General features: G+C 47.4%; 1 protein-coding gene across 1 annotated transcript in view; it reads left to right on the forward strand.

Annotated features, from left to right (window-relative positions):
- LOC115473985 (probable hydrolase PNKD) overlaps window positions 1-22,664 on the forward strand; it is a 152,127-nt gene that overhangs the window by 57,321 nt on the left and 72,142 nt on the right. The window contains exons 2-3 of the mRNA XM_030209227.1: window positions 187-302; window positions 2,308-2,420. Coding sequence (XP_030065087.1) covers window positions 187-302; window positions 2,308-2,420 — 229 coding nt within the window. The remainder of the gene's footprint in view (window positions 1-186; window positions 303-2,307; window positions 2,421-22,664) is intronic.

Below are 22,664 nucleotides of genomic sequence, written 5' to 3' on the forward strand. Positions count from 1 at the left end.
AGCACTGAAGGACGGGTTCTGTCCATTTTCCTTGCTCCAGATGTGTGCACAGCTGTGACCTGCCTGCAGCTGTCCCGTGGACTTTTGTCAAAGTCGTACATGGGTCACTCTGTCACCCGTAAAGGCTGTTCCATTTCTCCTTCTGTCTCCATCTTTTAACCTGTTTTTTTTCTCTGCTTGTTTCAGGTATAACCTGTACACCCACACCCGGCTGGGCTACCTGTATTACAAACGCCAGGTGAAGAAGGCTCGAGAGCGCTTTCCCGAGGGCCACTCCTCTGCCCAGCCCATGGTCTTCAGCGGTGAGGACTTCATAGTGTCATCTGGTTCCCAGAGTTGGGTTGGATGTAATGTTATGGTGGAGCCCCTGGGGTGGGATGGGGGAGGGAGACTGGCAGGACACCACCTGAGAACCATCAACGAACTAACTAACTTCCCCAAATCTCTGAAGACTTACCTCTTTGACAAAGCCTGTAACGAGAACCCATAGCTAACCTCAACACAGCACCTTTCAACTTCAGGCAGAATGTATCTCTCCACAATTACTTGATCAAATTCTTTTGTCTTCCTTGACTACTTTGTAACACCAAAATGTACACTTTGTAACATCATATGTACACTTCATCCTGTATGGCACTGCCACAACAGGTCTTTGTAAGCCACATTGAGCCTGCAAATAGGTGGGAAAATGTGGGATACAAGTGACATAGTAACATAGTAGATGACGGCAGAAAAAGACCTGCACGGTCCATCCAGTCTGCCCAACAAGATAAACTCACATGTGCTACTTTTTGTGTATACCTTACCTTGATTTGTACCTGTCCTTTTCCGGGCACAGACCGTGTAAGTCTGCCCAGCACTATCCCCGCCTTCCAACCACCAGCCCCGCCTCTCACCACCGGTTCTGGCACAGACCGTATAAGTCTGCTCAGCACTATCCCCACCTCCAAACCACCAGTCCCCGCCTCCCACCACCGGCTCTGGCACGGACCGTATAAGTCTGCCCAGCACCATCTCCGTCTCCCGCCCAAATGCAATAAATAAATAAAATATTCCCACGTTTTCTCAAACATATGAGGTCCATTTTCAAAGGCATATGGGCAAATAAGTAGGGAGTTAATGACTACAGCAATGGTGCGGAAAATTGGTGTCTTTTCTCCCCCCCCCCCCCCCCCCTTGGCAGCTAAATGTAGCTTCAGCGGGAGGAGGTGTTTCAGCTAAACAGCTTCAGGAGTTAGCTGACTAAACCTCTCATATTTCAAAGAAAAAATGCTAAAATTCCCTGTCCCTGAGCAGCTGTGTTTTATCGCCTCGGTTCACCAGGAGGCTAAATTTAATTACTCAGAAATGGGCTGCTGACGAGGTGTTCCTGACTTTACCTGGCTGATACTGATATTCGGGAGCCCCCTGCTAGTTGGCCAAATTCTGTCTCCCAGCCTGGTCCTAGGAAGCATTTGTCTGGGGGCTGTGAGTGGAAGCTGCACCTCTCCCTCTGGGGGGTCTCATTACCCATTGCTGGCAGCATCAGGGGTGGGGGACTTGCTCCTTCCCATGAAGTCTGTAGTCTGGTTCTCTCTTGGCTCTCCGATGAAGGTGACAGATTAACTAGAACAGACATTTCTGCTCCCCTTCATTTCATTTTAAGTCTTTATCTCATTGGCTTCCATTAATAATGGAATGTTCTTATGCCAGGCAAACTGGTATCATGTTTCTATTTCAGAAGATTTAAGAACCCAGTCTTCTTAGCGACTCAGCAAAATGCTAGGTCAGGCACTCCCTCTGTCCCCGCAAGTAGTGACTCAGCAGAATGTGAAATCAGGCACCCCCCCCCCCCCCCATTATTGATTCACAGAATGCTAGGTGAAGCACACCCCCCCCCCGTCCCCCAGTACTGATTCAGCAGAATTGTAAGTCAAGCATTCCCCCTGCCCCCCCTCCTCCATAGTGATTCAGCAGTGTGCTAGATCAGACCCCCCCCCCCCCCCCCCCACACACACACACAATGGTAATTCAGCAGAATAGAAAGTCAGAAACTCTCCCATCCCCCCCAGTAGTGATTTTAGCAGGTTGCAAGATCTGATTCCCTCTCTCACTGTTGACTTGGGAGGGTGGAAAGTCTGACGTGCCCCCCCCCCCCCCCCCCCCCCCCCCCCCCGGTTAAAAGTTTGGGATTCTTGCCTAGGTGGTAATTTGAGAGCTCAGGAGATTCCTTATGGAGCTGTGACCTTCCACCCATCCACTCGTACCGCTTCTGGTTACCTTCTGCTTGATGTGGTCTCACATTAACCTTCCTTGTTTTTATTGCAGGGGTTAAAATTGTGCCCATCCCTGTTCTGTCAGATAACTACAGTTACCTGGTCATCGATACAATGTCCCGCGTGGCTGTGGTGGTGGATCCCTCGGACCCCCGCGCTGTGCAGGTGAGAACACTGTCCCCATCCTTCGTGTGAGTGAAGTGACATTTCAGATGTGGGGCTGCAGCAGTTTTGGTTTCACTGTGTCTGGAGCTCTGGGTTAACCCAGCTGTATGTATAGTGAGAATGGTGTTTCCATATTCATGTTTTTGTAACTGCCTCGGGTGTTCTGCAGAATACTGGGGAGGTGGTATTCTAGTGAAATGCTCTAACATGGGATTTCTGTGTAGCGCTGTGTAGTTAGCACTGTACATCACTGTACTCACAAGACTTGGATTGGATAACGGGAGATGGAGCGTTTAAGTGCTTGTCCAGCTGCTGAATGTGAATATGGAGGATGTTGGGAAATAGTGTGATGAAGAAAACAGCAGTGATGACCAAAGGGGAAGATGACATACAACTCAGTGTTGACCGATAGAAATTCATGCACGCATGATAACCCGACACAGCCATGTTTCAGCATAATCTTCCTGCGTCAGGGTTCCACACACTGTGAAATGCCAGAGCCTTTCAGACACTTTCAAGCTGTCTGAATGTCTGTTGGACAATATGAACCAAAGAGGTCTCCTGAGTTGTTTGTTATCGCCTCCCTTTGATCGTCACTGCTGTTTTTCTTCATTGATGTTTCTGCAAGTAGCTTACCTTCTTTCTGGAAAGTAGCGTGACAACATTTGAAAAAGCTAAGAACGGTGTTCTTGTGCTCTGCCTCCATTTCTGTAGTGGAGGGGGGGAGGGGGCTCTGTGCATCCCAGCCACCTGTTTTGCAAACTTGAGAACACCCCAAGGTCTCTTTCCTGGTTGATGCACATCCTCCTCTCTGCCACCCTCCTTCCCAATCAAATAGAGGTCCTTTGAATTTCTCTATCTGTGATCCGTGTCTTGAACGTTTTCTCATTGGCTCTTTAAGTGTCAGGCATTCAACAATTACACCAGGGGCGTAGCTACTGTGGGGCCACAGGGGCCTGGGCCCCTGTAGATTTGGACCCCCCCTGCCAATAACCCTCTCAACCCCCTTCCCGCAGCCAACCCGCTGTCAACCCACCGTTGCCGTCTGCTACCTTTGATGGTGGGGGACCCCAACCCCCACCAGCCGAAGTCTTCTTCCTTCGTTTGGTTTGAGTCTGACGTCCTGCACGTTGTACGTGCAGGACGTCAGACTCAGAAACCAAACGAAGGAAGAAGACTTCGGCTGGCGGGGGTTGGGGTCCAACGCCAGTGAAGGTAGGCGACAGCGATGGCGGGCGGGGCCAAAGTTGTTGTTGGTGGTGCTGGCGGCGGCGGGAGGTGTCGGAAATGGCGGGTGTGTGTGTGTCGGCAATGGTGGCGGGGGGCGGTGTTGGCAATGGCGGCGGTGGGGGGGCTAAAATGTGCCCCCTCACCTCAGGCTCTGGACCCCCCTCCCGCTGAAGTCTGGCTACGCCCCTGAATTACACACACTGTTTTTGAAGATCACTCCTCATTCTTTCTACTTAGGGCATCCACTCTGATGCGGATCTTAGGGTTCTCGTCAAAAAGACCAACTTTTTACTCCTAACCCCCCTGCAATATTAGTTACAAAGAGATTGAACAGAACCGGACACAGGAGCAGGTCCTGAGGCCGTCCACTGCTCTCCTTTCTCTCCTCAGAGTGACTTCCATTTATCACCAGCCTGTTTTCTGTCATTCATCCAGTTCCTAACACAGTCCATCCACTTGGGTCCCAGTCTAGACATTAGTATCAGAAGCTTTGCTGAAAGCTGAGTAAGCTACTTCCAATGCTTGTTGTTGACCTGATTATCTAGTGACCTAATTGAGGAAATCAATCTAAGAGTGGAGGAGTGGCCTAGTGGTTAGGGTGGTGGACTTTGGTCCTGAGGAACTGAGTTCAATTCCCACTTCAGGCACAGGCAGCACCTTGTGACTCTGGGCAAGTCACTTAACCCTCCTTTGCCCCATGTAAGCCGCATTGAACCTGCCATGAGTGGGAAAGCGCGGGGTACAAATGTAATAAAATAAAATAATTTCCTTGACATAAACTATCGCTGGAATAAACTTGGTGCCTGAAATCCTGCAGCCCGCTGGTCTATGGATACTTCACTCCGAAGGACATAAGCGTTGTCATACTGAGACAGGCTGAAGGTCCATCAAGCGCAGTATCCTGTTTCCAGCAGTGGCCAGTCCAGATCACAAGTACCTTTTGAGATGCCGTGACTAAAATTGCACACAGTATTCGAGGTGTGGTCGCACCATGGACCGATACAAAGGCATTATAACGTCCTCATTTTTGTTTTCCATTCCTTTCCTAGTAATTCCTAGTATTTTATTTGCTTTCTTAGCTGCCACTGCACACTGAGCAGAGGGTTTCACTGTATCATCAACGATGCCACCTAGATCTTTTTCCTGGGTTGTGATTCCTAATGTGGAATCTTGCATGACGTAGCTATAATTGGGGTTCCTCTTTCCCACATGCATCACTTTGCACTTGCTCACATTAAACACAGTGGCGTTTCTAGGGTGGCTGACACCCGGGGGGGGGCGCGGATCGCCGATGGGCCCCCCCCCCGGGTGCAGTGTCCCCCCCGGATGCAGCGCGACACCGCCCCCTGGCGAAAGGACCCCCCCCCCCACCCCCGGCGAAAGGACACCCCCGGGTGCATTTTTACCTGCTGGGGGGGGGGGGTGCCGCGCGCCTGTCGGCTTCGCTCGTTCCCTGCTCCCTCTGCCCTAGAACAGGAAGTAACCTGTTCCGGGGCAGAGGGAGCAGGGAACGAGTGTTGCCAACAGACGCGCGGCAACCCCCCAGTGGCGTGCACCCAGGGCGGACCGCACCCCCCCCCCCTGGTATGCCACTGATTAAACATCATTTGCCATTCAGACGCCCAGTCTCCTTTCCTTTAGTAGAGTCTTTATTAATTTTCTCACCACAATTTAAGACTAACCAGCCGGTGGTTTCAGCTTTTTCCGTTAACTCTCTTCTGAAGAGAACCGCAAATGTCTTACAGGATCATGCTCGTGTCTAAGGGTCTGTGGTACAGATGCATCAGCAGATCTGCCAGAACCTCTCTGAGCTCCCATAGTGTCTGATGCTGCATCCCATCTGGCCACATGGTTTTGTCCATTTTCACTTTTGCTAGTTCACACCAGTACTGCAAATTAGGGCAGTAGGTACTCAATTCCCAACCATCGGCAGGCTTCGAACGAAAACACTTTTTAACATATTTATAAAGAATTTGGAGAGGAGGAGGAGTGAGTGTATCTGGGCCAGCTTTTGGCATCCAAAGCTTGCTCTTTAATTTCCTGGGACATTTTCTTGGTACCAGCTGTCGCCAACATGGGCTGACTTCCCGGGATAAATTTCAGCAGCTCGGCGTGGCCACGGGTCATGGCCAAAGGGGCATACACCAGGCCCCTTGTCAACTCCTTTGTGTCCTTGGTGGCCAGGGATTCAGCTGGAATTTTTGGATTTTATTACTTTGAAGTGGAATTTGTTTGTCGATATGGTGGGAAACGCACAGCAAAGACCAGACATCTGACTGTAAGTACTCCTAAACCGTTGGGCCCGATTGATAAGCTTTTGGTACCTGGAAGTAAAGAGTCTCCATCGCCTCTGACTGTAGGTTTTGACTGGGGTGCTTCTTTAAGTTCAGGGGATAGGCCTACCCCTCCCTGAGCCACCTATGGCTTCTCATCTATCTTCAGAGGGGGGGGGGGGAGTTACATTTAGAAGGTTTTTTTTCCCAACGGAAGGAATGATAACTTTGCCACAGCCAACTTCTCGTCCATGTTCTATTGGTTTTTCTTTACATCCAGTGGCGGTTTCTAAGGAAGTTCCAGTAGTGGAAGACGGTTCCTCACAAGTGTTGTTGTTGGATGTGTGGAAAGTGGTTAAGAGGACTGAGGCATTTCTTCAGGGTCCAGTACAGCTGCTCTGTGACTTTACTCAGTGTGTGGCCCTAAGGTGGATGATATGGACCAAAAAAAAATGTCCTCTTCGATGTATCCCTTCAAAATGTAGAATCTCAGGTTGACGCTTTACAGCAAATTGGGGCTTCCTGCATTAAGGACTGCCTATATTTGCATAGTTTCAACTTAAATAATGCACATAACCCTCTCACTAATCTACTATGGAATTACATAGGAGGAAAAGACTTCAGATGCTTAACCTTTCATTGTTAATGCTCCGATTAACTTTATAGGGTTATTGCCTTCAATATCCCACATAGAACTATTTTGCCTGCGCTGTGGATATCAGGCTAGCTCGTCACTAGTCAAAAACCTCCAGATTTAACGCTGCTAATTTTGTGTTTCTATATTGTATTATATTCAAAAAGATTAGCAGCACTTATCTGAGCTGCTAGCAACAGTCAGGGGACGCACTACAGCAAGCTTCTGTTTTGCAATAAGTTTCTTTAGGAGCGATGTCCTCTTCCAGTCTGGATGCTCTAGCAGTATTTTGCCTGGGTCCTGTCTGGAGCACATTTACAAAATGTTAATCAGAGCATTAACAACGAAAGGTTAAGCATCTGATGTCTTTTTCTCCTATGTAATTCAATAGTAGATTAGTGAGAGGGTTATGTGCATTATTATGAACTCATGGGCAGATGCATTCCAACTACAACTCAACGCAGAAAAAACACAATGTCTCATTCTCTCATCACAACACAATACAAACCAACCCACCACTATAAAGACCCCAAACTTTGCTCTTCCTGTTTCAGATAGTCTGAAAATCCTAGGAGTTACAATCGACCGACATCTTACGCTAGAAAGCCACGCGAAAAACACAACAAAGAAAATGTTTCACTCAATGTGGAAACTCTCAAAAGAATAAAACCTTTTTTCCCAAGGGAAACATTCCGCAGACTGGTACAATCAATGGTGCTAAGCCACCTAGATTACTGCAATGCAATCTATGCCGGATGCAAAGAACAAATCACTAAGAAACTCCAAACTGCACAAAACACAGCAGCCAGACTCATATTTGGAAAAACGAAATATGAAAGCGCCAAACCCCTAAGAGAAAAACTACACTGGCTCCCACTAAAAGAACATATTACGTTCAAAATCTGCACTTTGGTTCATAAAACATACACGGTGAAGCTCCGGTGTACATGTCAAGTCTCATAGACTTACCAACCAGGAATTCTACTAGATCATCACGCACATTCCTGAATCTCCATTACTCCAGCTGCAAAGGACTAAAATATAAATTAACATATGCATCCAGTTTCTCCTACATAAGCACGCAACTGTGGAATGCACTACCAAAATCCACAAAAACAACACACGACATAACTAATTTCCGAAAATTACTAAAAACCAACCTATTTAATAAGGCACACCACAATGATCCAACCTAAACACCAGGGAACAAAATTCACACCAGAACTGCACTAAACTGAACTCTCTATCCATGACTGTTTAAGCTAACATATCATGTTTGAACCTAACCCAATATCTTTTATCTCTGACTACGAAAATGAACTCTCTTTACTTGATTGCCTGATCCACTCTGTTCACCTGCATTATAACTATGTATTTCTCATTCCGGAATTGGTGATCGCCATTACGGAATAATGTAAAACACATTGAGCTTGCAAATAGGTGGCAAAATGTGGGATACAAATGCTACAAATAAATAAATAGATTTAAGTTGAAACAGTAGTTAATAGGCAACAAACCATCAGTGACCTAAACTATATTTGCATAGGCAAGTTGAGATGATGGAACATCAGATGAGGTCTCCCAGCTTGAGATTCTTAAATTTTCCTGTTTGTCATTGGAGTGCAGGGGTGGCCTAGTGGTTAGGGTGGTGGACTTTGGTCCTGAGGAACTGAGTTGGATTCCCACTTCAGGCACAGCTCCTTGTGACTCTGGGCAAGTCACTTAACCCTCCATTGCCCCATGTAAGCCGCATTGAACCCGCCATGAGTGGGAAAGCGCTGGGTACAAATGTAACAAAAATAAAATTGATACTATTGGAGATTCTACATGGAATGTTGCTACTATTGGAGATTGTACATGGAATGTTGCTATTCCACTAGCAACATTCCATGTAGAAGGCTGCGCAGGCTTCTGTTTCTGTGAGTCTGACATCCTGCATGTACGTGCAGGACGTCAGACTCACAGAAACAGAAGCCTGCGCGGCCACATTGGTGATCTGCAAGGGCCAACTTCTACATGGAATGTTGCTAGTGGGACTCTGGGCAAGTCACTTAACCCTCCATTGCCCCATGTAAGCCGCATTGAGCCTGCCATGAGTGGGAAAGCGCAGGGTACAAATGTAACAAAAATAAAATAGATACTATTGGAGATTCTGCATGGAATGTTGCTACTATTGGAGATTCTACATGGAATGTTGCTATTCCACTAGCAACATTCCATGTAGAAGGCTGCGCAGGCTTCTGTTTCTGTGAATGCAGGACATCAGACTCACAGAAGCAAAAGCCTGCGCGGCCACATTGGTGATCTGCAAGGGCCGACTTCTACATGGAATGTTGCTAGTGGGACTCTGGGCAAGTCACTTAACCCTCCATTGCCCCATGTAAGCCGCATTGAGCCTGCCATGAGTGGGAAAGCGCGGGGTACAAATGTAACAAAAAAAATAAAATTATTATCTGCAGAGATCTTACTGAGGAAGAAGTTCAGGGAAGTTTTGGCTTTGCCTAGTGTAGATTCTATGATAATTGTTAAGTGCTGTTATTTACCTAGAAAGGTATTAGAAGGTGGACAAGTGGAAGGTGAGCGTGGTGATCTGTCTGCTAACGTTGACGTTATAGAGAATTTGATTGCTTTTTTAGGGGCCCTTTCACAAAAGCGCAGGAGAGCTAATGCGTGGGTAGCACACACCCAATGGGCACTACAGCCGGGGCGGTAATTCCGAGTTTTGTGTGTGCCGAATCCCGCCTACGTTGGTGCACATTGCATGGTTACCTCATGGGTAGCACATGAGCCCTTACTGCTAGGTCAGTGGGTGGTGGTCAGGGCTCAGGCCATACATAGTTTTTATATTAGTAGAGGCCCATTGAAAAATAGCCTTTTTTCAAAGTGTGGTAAAAAAATGACCCGGCGCGCGCTTAAAAGACACGCCCACACTACCGCAGGCCACTTTGTACCGCGGCTTTGTAAAAGGGCCAGATGTTGACAGGTTCTTCTCTTTAAGTCAAGAATTTTGGTATTGGGTGCTACTTTTTTTAAAGTTTCTTTCCAAATAGTAACATACATAGTAACATAGTAAATGACGGCAGATAAAGACCTGTATGGTCCATCCAGTCTGCCCAACAAGATAAACTCATTTTACATGGTATGTGATACTTTATACCCGAGTTTGATTTGTCCTTGCCGTTCTCAGGGCACAGACCGTAGAAGTCCGCCCTGCACCGGTTTTATTCTCCAAATACCGGCGTCACCACCCGATCTTTGCTAAGATTTCGTAGATTGGTTTCTTTTTCAGATAATCGTTATGTTTTCTTTGAACCAGATTCCTGTTAGATAGATGTGTTAGGTGTTAGAACGCCTTAATCTTTGGACCAGGTAGGATTTTCCTTTTTAATTGTTACTGTAAGGTTTCTTTTTTTCTTTTTTTTTTCCTTTCTTTTCTTTCTTTGTCTCCTTGCCCCTCTCAGAATGTGGACTAAAATGTTTCTTCGGTGCTGTTATGTCCTTATGTGATTACAAATCTTAATAAAAATAAAAGGATTTGGAAGTAGCAACAGTGAGCAAGATGATCAGATTTGCAGCTGACACAAAATTATTCAACACTGGTAAATCACAAGTGGATTGTGAGAATCTGCAAGAGGAACTTGGGGATCTAAATGACTGATGAAATTTAATATGGACAAGTGTAAAGTGAGGGACAGACAATCCTGTTATGGAAAAATATTCCTCTTACCAAAGAAGCTCGCAGGACTCTGAGTTCAAATATATATCCTATATAATAAAAGGCACCTCCAGCATTCTGAAGCTGACTGCATGGCTGAGGCATTCCTGCTCTCTGTATCCATCTCCTGAATTGACATCACGTACTTCCGGGTTTGTCACAAGCAGAAGTGACCAACCACACGAGGTTTCTCGGCTTCAGAATGTTGGAGGTGCATTCTATTAAATAGGATTGGTCAGTTCCTTGAAGCATAGCCAGAGCTCAGCGTCCTGCACAGTAACGCTCAGACACCAGAGAGAGAGGGGGGGGGGGAGCCTGACACCAGAGAGAGGGAGGGGGGGCCTGACACCAGAGAGATGGAGGGGGTCCTGACACCAGAGAGAGAGGGGGGAGGCCTGACACCAGAGGGAGGGAGGGGGGGCCTGACACCAGAGAGTGGGGAGGGGGGAGGTATCTGTCACACACACACACTCTCACACGCTCTCTCTCTCTCACAGTCAATGTCTTTCTCTCTCTCTCACAGTCAATGTCTTTCTCTCACTCTCACACACTGTCTGTCTCACACTGTATCACATTCACTCTCTATGTGTCACACAGTCACTCACACACTCTCTTGGTCTCATACACTCAGTCTCACAGAGTCTGTGTCTCACACACTCTCTCGCACACACTGTATCTGTGTGAAACACACTGTCTCTCACACTGTGTCTCACATATGCACTTGTACACACTCTCATTCTCACATACACACTCTCTCTCTCACAGACACACTCGCACCCAGACTCACTCTCTCTCTGTCTCTCACACACACACTGTATCTGTGTGAAACACACTCTCTCTCTCTCACACTGTGTGTCACATACACACTTGCACACACTCTCATTCTCACATACACACTCTCTCTCTCACAGACACACTCGCACCCAGACTCTCTCTCTCTCTCTCTCACACACACTTGCACATTCACTCTCTCTCTCACACACAGTCACTCTCACACACACTCTCTCTCTCAAACATACACACTCCGAGGAAAACCTTGCTAGCTCCCGTTTCATTTGTGTCAGAAACGGGCCTTTTTTTACTAGTAATACATATAAAGATCTTTATTGTAATTGAAACCTGTATACAGGGAGACCACTGAATATAAGGAAATCCAGTTAGCAGTCTGACTATACTGATTCAGTATACCACCAGGTGCTATTTTTCTGGTAAAGAAGAAAGAAGATATAATGATCCCCTTTCTTGCCCCCTCCAGCTGCTGCAGATAAGGCAGAACTCTTCCTGCATTTCTCCAGTTAATTAACATTCCAGACTTCTAAGATGATTGTGGCCTATTTCTTACTAACAAGCTAGTTAATCACATGCGTGACATATATATACAGTGGTGGAAATAAGTATTTGATCCCTTGCTGATTTTGTAAGTTTGCCCACTGACAAAGACACGAGCAGCCCATAATTGAAGGGTAGGTTATTGGTAACAGTGAGAGATAGCACATCACAAATTAAATCCGGAAAATCACATTGTGGAAAGTATATGAATTTATTTGCATTCTGCAGAGGGAAATAAGTATTTGATCCCCCACCAACCAGTAAGAGATCTGGCCCCTACAGACCAGGTAGATGCTCCAAATCAACTCGTTACCTGCATGACAGACAGCTGTCGGCAATGGTCACCTGTATGAAAGACACCTGTCCACAGACTCAGTGAATCAGTCAGACTCTAACCTCTACAAAATGGCCAAGAGCAAGGAGCTGTCTAAGGATGTCAGGGACAAGATCATACACCTGCACAAGGCTGGAATGGGCTACAAAACCATCAGTAAGACGCTGGGCGAGAAGGAGACAACTGTTGGTGCCATAGTAAGAAAATGGAAGAAGTACAAAATGACTGTCAATCGACAAAGATCTGGGGCTCCACGCAAAATCTCACCTCGTGGGGTATCCTTGATCATGAGGAAGGTTAGAAATCAGCCTACAACTACAAGGGGGGAACTTGTCAATGATCTCAAGGCAGCTGGGACCACTGTCACCACGAAAACCATTGGTAACACATTACGACATAACGGATTGCAATCCTGCAGTGCCCGCAAGGTCCCCCTGCTCCGGAAGGCACATGTGACGGCCCATCTGAAGTTTGCCAGTGAACACCTGGATGATGCCGAGAGTGATTGGGAGAAGGTGCTGTGGTCAGATGAGGCAAAAATTGAGCTCTTTGGCATGAACTCAACTCGCCATGTTTGGAGGAAGAGAAATGCTGCCTATGACCCAAAGAACACCGTCCCCACTGTCAAGCATGGAGGTGGAAATGTTATGTTTTGGGGGTGTTTCTCTGCTAAGGGCACAGGACTACTTCACCGCATCAATGGGAGAATGGATGGGGCCATGTACCGTACAATTCTGAGTGACAACCTCCTTCCCTCCGCCAGGGCCTTAAAAATGGGTCGTGGCTGGGTCTTCCAGCACGACAATGACCCAAAACATACAGCCAAGGCAACAAAGGAGTGGCTCAGGAAGAAGCACATTAGGGTCATGGAGTGGCCTAGCCAGTCACCAGACCTTAATCCCATTGAAAACTTATGGAGGGAGCTGAAGCTGCGAGTTGCCAAGCGACAGCCCAGAACTCTTAATGATTTAGAGATGATCTGCAAAGAGGAGTGGACCAAAATTCCTCCTGACATGTGTGCAAACCTCATCATCAACTACAGAAGACGTCTGACCGCTGTGCTTGCCAACAAGGGTTTTGCCACCAAGTATTAGGTCTTGTTTGCCAGAGGGATTAAATACTTATTTCCCTCTGCAGAATGCAAATAAATTCATATACTTTCCACAATGTGATTTTCCGGATTTAATTTGTGATGTGCTATCTCTCACTGTTACCAATAACCTACCCTTCAATTATGGGCTGCTCATGTCTTTGTCAGTGGGCAAACTTACAAAATCAGCAAGGGATCAAATACTTATTTCCACCACTGTAACCTTTCTAACTTCAGCAACTTATTTCAGTGATTATTATTCTGCAGTGAGATACAATTTTATTATCCTACGGCATGTACATTCTATAACAGAGTAAGCATTATCCTAATATATACACACAAAGAATGATCTTGATTTCCATTACAAATGGATGAACAACAAAATCCCATGAAACCAACAAACAGTAAAGAGGAGTGGGAAGTGGACACAGACTCGACACAGATCTGTGTTTCGGCCACAGGGCCTGCCTCAGGAGTCTCTGTAGTGTACGACCAGAGGAAAATGCTGCTGAGATAGTGAAAAGGTCTTGAAAAAGACCTGGGGGGATTAGGAATCTCACCAACACGTAACGTAGCTCGATCTCATTTTTTTGCTGCGTGGATAGAGACTCCTGAGGCAGGCCTGTGGCCAAAACACAGATCTGTGTTGAGTATGTAATAAAATCTCTTTGTTTCGACCCTACTGTTCCAGACTCTGGAGTCATTGGTCCACTTCCCACCAGGGGCGTAGCCAGACACCCAAGTTTGGGTGGGCCTGGACCCAAGGTGGGTGGGCAGAACTCCACCTTGTCCTACAAGTGATTTGTTTTCTCCCTCTCTTGCCTGCATGCCATATGGTCTTTCAAACACCCCCTCTCCCCCGTATACCGTTTAAATAGCAGATTTTCACCGGCAGCAAACAGTTGTTGGGAGTTTTTGCCTGGTGGGGCTTGGGGTCCCTGCCAGCCACATTATAGGTGTGCTGCTACTTGGTGTGCCTGAACCTAAAGTGGGTGGGCCTGGGCCCACCCCAGCCCACCCTTGGCTACGCCACTGCTTCCCACACTCCTCTGTACTGCAAGTGTAAAGTGATGCATGTAGGGAAGAGTGAACCAAACTATAGCTACATGTTGCAGGGTTGAACGTTAGGTGTCACCACCCAGCAAAGGAATCTAGGCATTACTGTTGATGATACATTGAAATCCTCTGCTCAGTGTATATGGCAGCTAAGAAGGCAAACCAGCATGTTTGTAATAGAATGGAGAATATTCTAGTGCTTTCATATCAGTCCTTGGCATGACCACACCTCGAATATTGTGTGCAGTTCTGGTCATTGCCCCTATGAGGAAAGGCTAAAGAGGCTAGGGCTCTTCAGCTTGGAGAAGAGACAGGTGAAGGGAGATGTGATAGTGGTTGATAAAATCCTGAGAAGAATGGAACGGCTAACTGTGAATAAATTGTTCACTCTTACTCACTATGTAAATAAACTCTGGGATTCATTGCCAGAGAATGTGGTAAAAGCAATTAGCTCAGCGGGGTTTGAAAAAGTTTGAACACTAAGCCATTATTTAATATGGACTAGGGAACATCTGCTGCTTATTCCTGGGATAAGCAAAATAAAATTTGTTTTACTCTTTTGGCATCTGGCCAAGTACTTGTAACTGGACTAGCCACTGTCGGAAAAGAATACTGGACTAGATGAACCTTTGTTTTACCCAGGAAAAGCAGTTCTTTCTTACATATTTAATTTGGGGTTTTTTTTTTTCTTTTTGCTATACAAACATTGTTTCTCAGTGCTCTTCAACGGTACAATTCCAGCTCTGACCTTCCTCCTTTCTCCAGCTATCTCAAAATCGCCCTGTGCGCCTCACTTTATCTGTTCCGCAAACCTTTCATCTATTTGCACCTTTGCTGTTTTGGTTTCTTTCCTGATCTCAGCTTTCTACATAACCTTGTTTCTTATTTACTACTACTACTACTTATCATTTCTATAGTGCTACCGGACATACGCAGCGCTTCACACTTGAACATGGAGAGACAGTCCCTGCTCAATAGAGCTTACAATCTAATTATGACAGACAGACAGGACAAGTAAGGGATAAGGGTTAGGACAGACAGGACATATCAGGGCTAGGGGACAGTTGAAGGTTTAGGAGTTAAAAGCAGCATCGAAGAGGTGGGGTTTTAGCCTAGATTTGAAGATGGCCAGAGATGAGGCTTGGCGTACCGGCTCAGGAAGTTTATTCCAGGCATACGGTGCAGCACGATAGAAGGAACGGAGTCTAGAGTTAGCGGTGGAGGAGAAGGGTGCAGATAAGAGAGATTTGCCCAGCGAGCGGAGTTCCCGGGGAGGAGTGTAGGGAGAGATGAGAGTGGAGAGGTACTGAGGAGCTGCAGAGTGAATGCACTTGTAAGTCAGTAAAAGGAATTTGAACTGAATACGGAAACGGATAGGGAGCCAATGAAGTGACTTGAGGAGAGGGCTAATATGAGCATAACGACCCTGGCGGAATATTAGTCGTGCGGCAGAATTTTGAACAGATTGAAGAGGAGAGAGATGGCTAAGTGGGAGACCTGTGAGAAGCAAGTTGCAGTAGACTCAGCGGGAGGTGATAAGAGTGTAGATGAGGGTTCTGGTTGCATACTCAGAAAGGAAAGGGCGAATTTTGGTGATGTTATAGAGGAAGAAACGACAGGTTTTTGCAATCTGTTGAATATGTGAAGCGAAGGAGAGGGAGGAGTTGAAGATGACCCCGAGGTTACGAGCTGATGAGACGGGAAGGATGAGCGTATTATCCACAGAAATAGAGAAAGGGGGGAGAGGAGAGGTCGGTTTAGGTGGAAAGATAAGAAGCTCAGTCTTGGTCATGTTTAGCTTCAGATGGCGGTGAAACATCCAGGCAGCAATGTCAGGCAGGCAGGCTGAAACTTTGGCCTGGATTTCGGCTGAGATTTCTGGTGTAGAGAGGTAGATCTGGGGGTCACTAATCTTTGTGCCTTTATTTTTTCCGCCACCTCTTTGGAGAACTGTATCAGTTTCCTTGTCTTCTTGCATTTAAGCCCAGATGCACTAAACGTTTTTCATCATTAAATGAGCCCTTAAGGCAGAATTTCCTATCCTTTCCATGCATTAAAGCCTATTTTACCTACGTCAGAGGAGGGCGGGGCCAGGAAGAAAGAAGGGACGTCTGAGGAGGCCTTCTGACTCGCCGATCAGCTGTTCTTGCCCGTGCAGCAGAGGTGACAGGCGCTGCACGGGCTGGTAAGGCAAAGGGGGGGGGTCGTTGGAGGGGGGGAGCGGCAGCCATGACCAAAGGGGGGGGCGGGGCACGGGACCGGAGCATGGCAGGAGGCAGAGCTAGTGTGGGAGAATACACAGGAAGAGCGGAGAGCCGGCCCGGGGCTGCTAAAATTGGAGATTTTTCGTGGGGGGCGGGGGGGGGGGGGGGGGGAAGCGGACAGCAGCGGGGGGGGGGGGGCAAGGCGTCCATACAGGACGCTCATGACGAGCGCCTTTGCCCCCTCCCGAAACACACCTGTTTGTGGGTTGTTTTTTTTTTTGTTTTGACAGCTGGGCCTTTGTGGCATGCGCAGAGCAGCCAGCATAATGCTTGGCTGCTCTGCGCATGCTTTAGGCGCTGATTAACGACGGGTTTAACGATTCTGTGATACATCCTACTTTGCAATACTGATCCGAACATTTCTGGAGTGTTTTTGTAGTGCATTCCTCGTTTTTAAAAAATCGTTAAGCACTTTTACGTTTCTTATTTTTTAACGTTTGGTTGATGCATCTGGGCCTTAGTTACTAGTTATACATTATATACACTCCTTTTAATTTAATTGCTGTGCCTCCTCCCACCTTGTTGACACCTCCTGAAAACATTTTCCCATTTTCCCTGCTGGTACGTTTGAAATCCAGGACTTTGAGCTTTGACTCCTTTCTACCTTGGAAAAAAAGTCACACAGGGCTCGGAGTCTTGAATCTTGCAGGAACTGCAGAGTGTTTGGAAGGGCAGAACGGCACCCGCAGGCTGTCGTAAGGGGGAAAGAAAGTCCCAAAATGACAAATGAGTGCACACAAGAAACTCCTGTTTTCACCAGAGAGTCCTAGAGGGTTATGTAAACTCTAGAGCAGCAGAAGTTGCAAAATTCAATATCCGCATTGCTATAGTAACTTTTCCAGGTCATGAACCATTCATTCAGCCCTTAGTGCAGCTGGCTTGGAGTGGGGGAGGTGCAGAGAAGGCTTGTAGGTTGCTCATTGAATGTTTCTCTCTGTGACTTTAGGACATGTCTAAGATATTCAGCAGTAATTCAAGAACCACACTCAGTGACTGCACAGCTACGTGAGGCAGTGCTAGGTAGTAATTAGACCCTGCGATGTAAGCCACCGCCTGCCCAGACTCAGCCCCTGCAGTGGAAGAGCCCCATCCATACTCCTTCCTTCTCCTGAGCTGACAGCTGATCCTTAATACTGCATGCAAAGTTACCTAGAAAGCTGGCGGTAGAGATCCAGAGGAAGTGGCACTCTCTCTGCAAGTCCTGGTGGTCCAGAGAAGAGGGTATGCTCTCTTCAAGTTCTGGAGAAAGTGGCAGTCTGCAATCCCTGGAGGTCTGGGGAAGAGGGTACTCTCTCAGCAACCTCTTGAGATCCAGAAAGGGATGCACGCTCTGCAAGCTCTGGAGGTCCAGAGAAGAGGGCTCCGCTTTCCGAAAGCTCTGGAGGTCCAGAGAAGAGGGCACGCTGTCTGTAAGCTTTGGAGGTCCAGGGAAGAGGGCACGCTCTCTGCAAGCTCTGGAGATCCAGAGAAGAGAGCACTGTCTCTGCAACTTCTGAAGATCCAGAAAGGGATGCACGCTTTCTGCAAGCTCTGAAGATCCAGAGAAGAGGGCTCCGCTTTCCGAAAGCTCTGGAGGTCCAGAGAAGAGGGCACGCTGTCTGTAAGCTTTGAAGGTCCAGGGAAGAGGGCACGCTCTCTGCAAGCTCTGGAGATCCAGAGAAGAGAGCACTCTCTCTGCAACTTGTGAAGATCCAGAAAGGGATGCATGCTTTCTGCAAGCTCTGAAGATCCAGAGAAGGGTGCACTCTTTGCATGCTCTGAAGATCCAGAGAAGGGTGCACTCTCTGCAAGCTCTGAAGATCCAGAGAAGGGTGCACTCTGCATGCTCTGAAGATCCAGAGAAGGGTGCACTCTCTGCAAGCTCTGGAGATCCAGAGAAAGGTGCACTTTCCCTGCAAGCTCTAGAGCGCTCTCATTTGCCAGCTGGAGAAATATCCTGAGGTGTAGGAGCCTGGTGAGGAGACAGACCATCTCTGAGGCATATCTTTCAACAAGCATGTGAGTGTGTGTGTTAGTGACATCTTTGAAAAAAATAGAAAGCAAAGAAGCACGAAGAGCCTTCAAGTTAGGGGCATCTCAGCTATGCTTTATTGGTCAGACCCGACACGACCCGTGTTTCGGCAAGAAAGGCCTGCGTCACGGGTCTGAAAATGTGTTCAATAGTGCTGTACGAGCTAGAATTCTGTATGTTGCCACGCGCTGTGTACTCAATGCAAACAAGTAAAGACATACCTAGTCTTTAGTTGATTGTGTTGGGTATAGTGTACGTGGTGATGTGCAGAACCCTGTCTCGTCTAGCACTAATAAACACCACATGTTCAAATTCCTGATTCAGGTTCCTTGTGCTTCTTTGTTCTCTATTTGCCTTTGTGCTTTTGGATTCTCTCTCCTTGTTGAGTGGAGGAGTGGCCTAGTGGTTAGTGCAGTGGAACATGGAATGTTGCTACTATTTGAGATTCTACATGGAATGTTGCTGAGTGGAGGAGTGGCCTAGTGGTTAGAACACTGGTCTTGCAATCCAGAGGTGGCCAGTTCAAGTCCCACTGCTGCTCCTGGTGATCTTGGACAAGTCACTTAACCCTCCATTGCCTCAGGTACAAACTTAGATTGAGCCCTCCTGGGACAGAGAAATATCCAGAATGTAACTCACCTTGAGCTACTACTGAAAAAGGTGTGAGCAAAATCTAAATAAATAAATATTTGAGATTCTACATGGAATGTTGCTACTATTTGAGAATCTACATGGAATGTTGCTATTCCACAAGCAACATTCCATGTAGAAGCCTGCCCGCAGGCTTCTGTTTCTGTGAGTCTGACCAGGACGTCAGACTCACAGAAGCCTGCGCGGCCGCATTGGTGATCTGCAAGGGCAGGCTTCCACATGGAATGTTGCTAGTGGAGGAGTAGCCTAGTGGTTAGTGCAATGGAACATGGGATGTTGTTACTATTGGAGATTCTGGAATGTTGCTATTACTTGAGATTCTAAATGGAATGTTGCTACTATTGGAGATTCCGTTGCTACTATTTGAGATTCTACATGGAATGTTGCTATTAGTGGTGATTCTACATGGAATGTTGCTGAGTGGAGGAGTGGCCTAGTGGTTAGAGCACCGGTCTTGCAATCCAGAGGTGGCCGGTTCAAATCCCACTGCTGCTCCTTGTGATCTTGGGTAAGTCACTTAACCCTCTATTGCCTCAGGTACAAACTTAGATTGTGAGCCCTCCTGGGACAGAGAAATATCCAGAGTACCTGAATGTAACTCACCTTGAGCTACTACTGAAAAAGCTGTGAGCAAAAGCTAAATAAATAAATCTTTGCACAGAAATATTTGAGGTGGCGACAGGAGTCAAGCAAGGTATGAAAGGGGGGAAGCTGAGTGACACAGAACCTTCCAGTTATCTCCTGCTCGCCCGCCGGGGAGCCGGGATCTCCCGCTGAACAGCTCCATTTCTAGGGACAGCAGGAAATGCCTTCATTAAATGCCACCTTCTGCTTTCGCTGGAAATGGAGGCGGACCTGCGGGCAGGTTGAGCGGTGCTGTGGGCGGACTGGGAGGAGCTATGGGTGGGCCCTAAACCTCCAGCTCTGGAGGCTGACCCCCCCTGGCAGCTCTGGTGATATGTCCTTACATCACAGCCGACTTCACCTGCCTTTAAATTAGCTCTATAAGATACTGCAAGAAAGAGTCCTCAGGACCTTCTACTACTACTACTACTACTACTATTTAACATTTCTATAGCGCTACAAGGCATACGCAGCGCTGCACAAACATAGAAGAAAGACAGTCCCTGCTCAAAGAGCTTACAATCTAATAGACAAAAAATAAAGTAATCAAATCAATTAATGTGAACGGGAAGGAAGCGAGGAGGGTAGGTGGAGGCGAGTGGTTACAAGTGGTTACGAGTCAAAAGCAATGTTAAAGAGGTGGGCTTTCAGTCTAGATTTAAAGGTGGCCAAGGATGGGGCAAGATGTAGTGGGAAAGCATGGGGTACAAATGTAACAAAAATAAAATATATGGAGAACATGGAGAGAATCTGGCCTAATAAAGAACAAAGTTCCACGAATAAGAAACAGAAACATGCATACAAAACTGGAATGGAAATCCCCAGGAAAGCCACACTCTGTAAGCAGTGCAATACTGGAAAGAGAAACAGAAGTGAATTTCCTTCTGGACTGTGCAAAATAACAAGTGGAGGAGTGGCCTAGTGGTTAGGGTGGTGGACTTTGGTCCTGGGGAACTGAGGAACTGAGTTCAATTCCCGGCACAGGCAGCTCCTTGTGACTCTGGGCAAGTCACTTAACCCTCCATTGCCCCGTGTAAGCTGCATTGAGCCTGCCATGAGTGGGAAAGCGCGGGGTACAAATGTAACAAAAATAAAATGGATACTATTGGAGATTCTACATGGAATGTTGCTACTATTTGAGGTTCTGTTGCTACTGTTGGAGATTCTACATGGAATGTTGCTATTCCACTAGCAACATTCCATGTAGAAGGCTGCGCAGGCTTCTGTTTCTGTGAGTCTGACGTCCTGCACGTACGTGCAGGACGTCAGACTCACAGAAGCAGAAGCCTGTGCGGCCACATTGGTGATCTGCAAGGGCCGACTTCTACATGGAATGTTGCTTAGTGGAATAGCAACATTCCATGTAGAATCTCCAATAGTAGCAACAGTGGAGGAGTGGCCTAGTGGTTAGGGTGGTGGACTTTGGTCCTGAGGAACTGAGTTCAATTCCCGGCACAGGCAGCTCCTTGTGACTCTGGGCAAGTCACTTAACCCTCCATTGCCCGCCGCATTGAGCCTGCCATGAGTGGGAAAGCGCGGGGTACAAATGTAACAAAAAAAAAAAAAAAAGATGTGTTTATTTATTTAACACATTTATACCCCACATTTCCCCACATAGTTGCAGGCTCAGTGTGGCTTATACAAATCCGATATAGAGTAGGAGACATAAAGTAACAATGAAATAAGGAGGGGTGGTGATAAGGGTAATACAGTCGCATATAGTAGCACGTTAATTTGGGTCCAAAGGATAGGCTTTTATTAATAAGATGGTTTTCAATGACTTCCTGAAGATAAGATGGTTGTGAATAGATTTCAAAGTTTTGGGCAGGGCGTTCCATAGTCCGTTGCGGTCTGGATAGTGCAGGTTTAAGTAAGTCCGGGATTGACCGGCGCTGTTTCTGGGTGGTAAATTTATTAGGTTCAATGTGTAGCCAGGAACTTCGCCGTAAATAATCTTGTGGACCAGAGTGCAAACTTTAAAGGTAATACGTTCTTTGATGGGAAGCCAATGCGGATTTGCACGGAGGGGCTTTGGCACTTTCGAATTTTGATTTTCCAAAGATCAATCTGGCTGCTGTGTTCTGGGCGGTCTGAAGTTTCTTAGTTAGTTGCTCTTTACAACCTGCATAAATTCCGTGGCATAAAAACAGAGATTGTATCAAGTTCTGAAATACATCTCGTGGGAAGAATGGTACTGTGCAAAATACAAAAGATGCATCTTTCCCAAAGTAGACATTCCAGCCATTATTTTTGGGGGGAGGAGAGGGGGTTGGCACTTACCACCCTGTAGCAACACCTGTGGGGGGGGGGTGTATGTATGTGGTAGTAGTGCTTGACTGGCACTACGCCAGCTTGTTATCTGCCTTGGAATGGTTTGTGCTAGACGACTACTGGGCAGTGCCCCACAGCCAGTGGTGTTCTGGAGCCGACTCGCGAGAGCCATTTGTTAGTTTTTTGAAAATTTTGGGAGCCGGTTGTTAAAGTAGGCCCCCTGTGGCTACTTTAACAGCCGGCTCTCAAAATTTGGGCTCGGGCCCACTCCTACCATCCTCCTTCCCTGTGGCTCGGGCATCTTGTTCCACCCCCCCCCCCCCCCCCCCCACCAGATGCATCAACTCTCTGCTCTCTCCCTTTTTGACCTACCCCCCCCCCCCCCCCCGTACCTCTTTTTGCCGAGATTACATTTTTTTTATATGCAGCCAGGGGCGTAGCCAGACCGGCGGGGTCCAGAGCCCGAGATGAGGGGGCACATTTTAGCCCCCCCCCACTGGCGCCGCCGATACCCCCCCATTGCTGCCACCACCACCACCAACTTTGACCCCCCCCGCCGCCGACACTCTCGACCCCCCCCCCTCGCCGCCGCCATCGCCTACCTTTGCTGGCGGGGCACCCCAACCCCCACCAGCAAAGGTAGCACACGGCGACAGCAGGTTAACGGCGGGAGGGGGGTTGAGAGGGTCATCGGCAGGGGGGTCCAGGCCCCCGTGGCCCCACGTAGCTACGCCCCTGTAAGCAGCGCCGGCACTGTTAGCC

Source organism: Microcaecilia unicolor, chromosome 7 (genome assembly GCF_901765095.1).
Source record: "Microcaecilia unicolor chromosome 7, aMicUni1.1, whole genome shotgun sequence".
Classification (NCBI taxonomy): Eukaryota; Metazoa; Chordata; class Amphibia; order Gymnophiona; family Siphonopidae; genus Microcaecilia; species Microcaecilia unicolor.